This window comes from Temnothorax nylanderi, unplaced genomic scaffold (genome assembly GCF_030848795.1).
Source record: "Temnothorax nylanderi isolate EJ_2023f unplaced genomic scaffold, tnyl_v1.0 TNYL_tig0729_pilon, whole genome shotgun sequence".
Classification (NCBI taxonomy): domain Eukaryota; kingdom Metazoa; phylum Arthropoda; class Insecta; order Hymenoptera; family Formicidae; genus Temnothorax; species Temnothorax nylanderi.
The window spans coordinates 63818-69817 of NW_027249791.1; the positions used below are offsets into that span (position 1 = coordinate 63818).

Genomic DNA, 6000 nt, shown 5'->3' on the forward strand with positions numbered 1-6000 from the left:
CACCTCGTGCAATGTTTCTTGTAAACTTAAAAAGCAACAGACATAGAAACTATAATTATTACAATATGAAAATCAAACGTAAGGATTTATTTTTAATTGAAGTCCAAATTAAAGTTTTAATATTGAATTATTTCTTTAAATGTAAAAAAATATTGTGATAATTTTTGTGATAGATAGTTTTAAATTTATTTATTTTCTTTTATTACGATTATTACGATTATTTAATTTCTTTTTATACGTGTGTAACCATGTTCTCATTTGTGCAACTGTTCGTTTTTTATTAGCCAGACACGGAGTACTAGATATAAGATTCTGCATTTCTGTTCCAGTTATTAGTGTATTAGTTTGTAATTTTTTTCCAAATGCGTCTAATACAACTTTTATCTCATCTGGTTCCCAAGTTGATCGTTTAACAGGTGCCGTAAATGCATCTGCACAAAAAAAATTAAACGCATTTTCACAAATCATACATAAATTCTTTTTACTTTGTGATTATAATATCAAGTAACACATTATTGGCTTATTGGTCGAATGTACATGGTAAATTAGATCCTTACCTCCTGATCTACGTTTTTTTTGTACCGCTTTTATTTCAGTTTGGGTACGCTTTTTATACACTGGGATAGATAATGAACCTGCATTAGAAACATGTTAAAATCAGAAAAAAGCGATCTGTATATTTTAAAAATAAGTTTTATACTCACTATCACTTGATTGTTGCAAACAACTAATTTCTTCAGATATTTCATTATTCTCTGTGATTTCCGTGCTTACATCACTTTCAGCCTCGCTGTCGCTTTCATCAATCAAATTGTTCGCTGCATCTCTCACGCCTTGTGCAGCTTCTAGAAGTTGTGAGACTTCTGTAATATCTTTAACTATTACTGGCTTTCTATATACTTCCTTGTGAATTTTTTCATGATGGCCCATGAAATTGGCCAGATCTGTAATCTGATTGTCCGTTAAATTAAGAGTAATTCCCATAGTGGCTATATGTTTTCTGAGTGTAGTACCACGTAATGTATCAGGAAATTCAGTTCCGCTCTCTTTAGCAAAACGCAACATGACTCGATATGCACATAAATGTCTATCAATAATTTTATCATGTCCTGGAATACCAAATAAGTAAGGATTTTTCGAGTGTACTTTGGCTTTATTTCTTAACTGTAAAAACGTTTGTGCACATTCCAAATTTAGTTCATCTAGTATTACAGGAACAGTTCTTCCTAATTTTCCACGTATACAAAAGCGTACATATTTTTGTGCCTGTTCTTTTTTATCTGTAGATAATCCACTGAACGTATCGATATTGTCATTAATTCTTTCGTAATTTTTGAAATCAGAAATTAATATTCGCTCAGTTTCTCCTGGCCGGCGGCGGTCAAATAACTGTATTGATGTCAAAGTAGCTTCTCCAAGAGAAATCCAAGCAGATAATGAAAATTTCCTTTTCAAATTACTGTACGATTCTTTTTGTACTTTTAATAGATAAGCTCGCAATTTTTGTATGTCCTCCATTGTAGGAAGTTTTGTAATTTTTTGTCTTCTAAATTGAGTTTGAGATTCGACTACGGTTTTGTTAACACTTGCTCCATAATCAACGGTTAATAGCTTTAAAAAGTTTTTCGCGTTTGTTTTCGTGCTATCATTATGTTCTTTTATGCATTTTGTTATTAAAAGTTCGCCAATATACTTCACGTAAGTACCAAGATTAGATGCAATGGCAGGCTTTTCATAGGTATCTTTTTCTTTGTTATATTGTGCAACAATATTTACGGCATCTAAAAAAGTATCGTAATATTTTGGGTCGTAAATAGAAGTAAAAGACGTTATATCATTATTAATATTTCTCATCGCTATCAATAGGCGACTTACAAGCCGCAATCGAGCTCGAATCATTTGTAAATGATGCGATGAGTGCCTATATTTTTTGCACTGGAAATTTGCATATAATAGTAATAAACTATCGTAACCAATATTGCGCGTTACGTCATCAGATCTCATTGCTGGTAATAGTATTCGCCGTACTTTCTCATCAGCTTCTTTGAGACATTTGCCTTCTATCCTCCGACCCATTACTTTAACGATGCGACTTTTTTCTCCTCTCCGACCTGTACAATTTTTGAAATGATGTCTTATTGTCGATTTTAAATAATGACCCTTGCAATTCCCACATGCCAAATAATTGTTAAGAATCTTAGGTTGATTTTCTCTTGCTCGTCTACATGGAATAAAACCTTGACCTTCATATTGTTTTTCAATGTTGAATTTAAAATTTCCTTTTTTTCTTAAAGTATCGATGATCTTTCTTCTTTCGCTACAACCTTTAGGTAAATATTTAAACTTTTGAACATCAGGTTCCTTAGAATGGACTAATTCAAAATGTCGAGCAATTTTTGCTTGCATTTTGTGACAGAACACACACATATATTTTTTTGTGCCAGCACGTTTTGTAGGTACTACCGTTTGCTCATCTTGCCGAGTTTCACACCCCTCAATATTACTAACATCCATGCCTGTAGATATCGTCGAATCATTATTTTGTGTGCTAGAAATCTGTTCTTTACATTTGTTGTTATCTTCATGTTCTGATTTCTCTGTTTCTTCAGAATCACTCGCAGCTGACGAATATTCACTTTGTACATAATCAGGATCACTTTCAAAATCTTTCTCTATTTCAAGAAAAAAAATATAAAATAATAAGTATAAGCACATTAGAAAATAATCATACAAATTAAAATAACAACATGTAATACAACTTTAATACCTTGTATTTCAGTATCATTCTCTTGAGCAAGGCACAACTCGTTTACATTGTTTGTTTCCATTTCTTGAATTTTGCAGGAAGTTGAAGAAAACTGTTTTTCGGCACTATTATCCAATATTGAATTAAAAGATACATCTATGACATAATAAATAAGCAAATAATATATATTACTTAAATAGCTAATTAGTAACTAACAATAAGTAAATAGTAACTATAAATTAATTTGCCTGCTAATATAGGAAAGTAATGGCAAATACAAAATAATACAACTCTAATACCTTGTATTTCAGTATCATTCTCTTGAAGGCACAACTCGTTTACATTGTTTGTTTCCATTTCTTGAATTTTGCAGGAAGTTGAAGAAAACTGTTTTTCGGCACTATTATCCAATATTGAATTAAGAGATACATCTATGACATAATAAATATACAAATAATATATATTACATAAATAGCTAATTAGTAACTAACAATAAGTAAATAGTAACTAATTAATTTGCCTGCTAATATAGGAAAGTAATAGCAAATACAAAACCCAATAGTTTTATTTACAATTTGTACAAAATAAAAAGACAACTATACCTGTATCTAATAAATCAGAAAATTGACCAGAATTTAAAAGTTGCTATCAATTACTCCCTTTTCAAGTATATCGGTTACTATCGGCGAAATACTTAGATCATTACTAACGTCAGTGTTTACATTTATGTCATTTTTAGCAAAATCATTAATATTAGATATGATGTCTGTGTTTGCAGATGAAGAGCAATTATCGTCTGAAACATGAAAAAATATTACATACATTATTATAAGCAAAGTTTATTTTACATATTAATTGATATTATAATTAAATAGAAATGATAATATAAAAATGCGAATTAGTATTTTTACACATTAATAAAATCAAAAGCATAGACTTGACCTTTATCAAGTTAAGTTCAATATCAATTTAAAACAAATTTATTTGCATTTATTTTTTACTTAAATATATAAAAGCTTCAGAGATATTAATACTAGTAATACATTTAATTCTTATATATATACAGCAACATACCTTTAACATTATCAATGCATGATTGTCCTCGTATAACGCAGACGTTATCTATAGTCTCGATATTAGTAATCTTACATCTACAAATAAAATATTTAATATTTACTTCCATGCAAGAATACAAAAATTACGATTTTAAAAATACCTACTTATTTGTTGTCATTGCAACGGGATCTAATTCCGCAGTTATGGGATCTAATTCCTTTTTTTTATAACTACCTGCAATAGACGACATATTTCACTCTGTGAGTTAAATTATCAGTATGCATGCACACTTTATGCAAGATATTAATTTAAAAAATTATATAAAGGTTAAGTCAATAAAATAAAATAATTAACATATATTTTTAGTGTCATGCAATTAAAAATAAAAGAAACCAAAAAATTATCCTTCTTTTATCGATCTTTGTTGATATTTCAGATATGCAAATATCTGACACAGATATTATATTTTTAGAAATATGCCTGGTACTTTTTTATATATTAAAATAAAAAACTTGTACGTCAAAGACACTTACCATTATCTGTATTTATCCTTCGCGTTGCTTCAACATTTCTCCCTTTATTCATTTTATAACGCGTTAATAAAACTTGTGGTGTCATACCTTGAAATGATAAAAACACAAAAATCTAGGTTATATTATGTTAAAGATCAATGACTAGAAATCCATGTTATTGTAATACACAAGATCTTATTGTACATTTAACAAATAATATGTTTAAATAAAACGTATATACAAAACACAACAAAACATCCTGATTATATACTTACTGGCTGATATCAATAGCTTTTGCTCTTTCACTTTTCGTACATTACGTTTCCTTAATGAATACATTTTAGTACTCATCAAAAGATTAATTTGCACAACTATTCTATTTGTACACCGACTATCACTGACACAAATCTATCAACTTATATAGAAATATAAAATTACGCATACTAAACATGCACTAATGCTGGCCACACACACTTTCCGTTATGGCTTCGCGCGATATCCAGTGAACGTACAGCCCTCCGCTCATCGCAGCACGCTCATTGGTTGGATTCAAAGGTAAGAACCAATCACATTCAATTGCTATTTAGCGGTTCAGTGAGCGGTCGTGCTTCTGGATGCCCCTATTGGATGGGCGCGTTCAGCAGAACAAACCGCTCAGTAGCGATTGAACGTGATTGGCTCTTACTTTTAGACCGAGCAAATCAGCGTAGCGTATTGATAAAACGACACTCAACAGTTGTGTCTGCTGAACGCAGCCAATATCGCGCGTTGCGCGTAATCATGCTGTAGTGCGATTCTGTAAGTGCCCATCTACAATAGGTGTTTTAAGCCCTAAGCCTTACGAAATTGTTCAATCACAGTTGAATTTGAGGAGAATAATTGACTGTGATTGGTCAATTTCTTAGGGTTTAGGGCTTAAAACACCTATTGTAGACGGGCACTAAGGGCCAAAGCACATAATGCCCGTATCACACTAGCGATTGGCGATTGCATCTGCGTTTGCGTCTACGTCTTTTGACCAATCAGAACGGAAATCGCGAATCGCAATCGCTAGCAGCTACTTTCTGATTGGTCAACAGACGTAAACGCAAACGTAGATGCAATCGCCAATCGCTAGTGTGATACGGGCATAACATGGCGTAGCGATATATGACGGTCATAGACCTCGACCTGACAAATCGGGATACGCCAAAGCTTGTGCGTTACTTACGTCCACGACTACGACTGTCATATGTGCTTTGTAAACATGTAAACTCTGCAGAATAGATTGAATTTGATGCCAGATTGTACATACATAAGCGGGGAGCACAGACTTTTGCATAAAGGCCAGTTTACACGCAATGATTAGTGCGCCAATCGATTAACGTCAATAAAAATGCAAGTGTAAACACTTGATATAAACTGGCGCTAGTATGTGGCGTTTACAGGCGGTTATTGGCCAAAGCATATAACCTCAAAATTTGAGGTTATATGCTTGCTGTCATTTACTGTGTGTTTAATAAATGTTAAATATTTTCCATATTATACGCCAATCACTGTGTAAATACTTGTGAGTTTGCTAGTCGGTTTCTGGCGCCAATATGAATGCCAGTCAGTTAGCGCCACTAATCATTGCGTGTGTAAACTGGCCTTTACACATAATGCGTAACCATAAGAAAATTGATTGGTCCATATACATGTGCATAA

At 32.2% G+C, this 6000-nt stretch overlaps 1 protein-coding gene across 1 annotated transcript; it reads right to left on the reverse strand.

Annotated features, from left to right (window-relative positions):
* Positions 1-9: 9 nt before the first annotated feature.
* LOC139785055 (uncharacterized) lies at positions 10-2890 on the reverse strand. The gene is made up of 4 exons (XM_071724225.1): positions 2768-2890; positions 705-2672; positions 558-635; positions 10-431 (listed from the first exon to the last, which is right to left on the reverse strand). Exons 1-4 carry the CDS (start codon positions 2826-2828, stop codon positions 190-192), a joined length of 2349 nt encoding a protein of 782 aa, XP_071580326.1. The 5' UTR covers positions 2829-2890; the 3' UTR covers positions 10-189.
* Positions 2891-6000: the final 3110 nt, after the last annotated feature.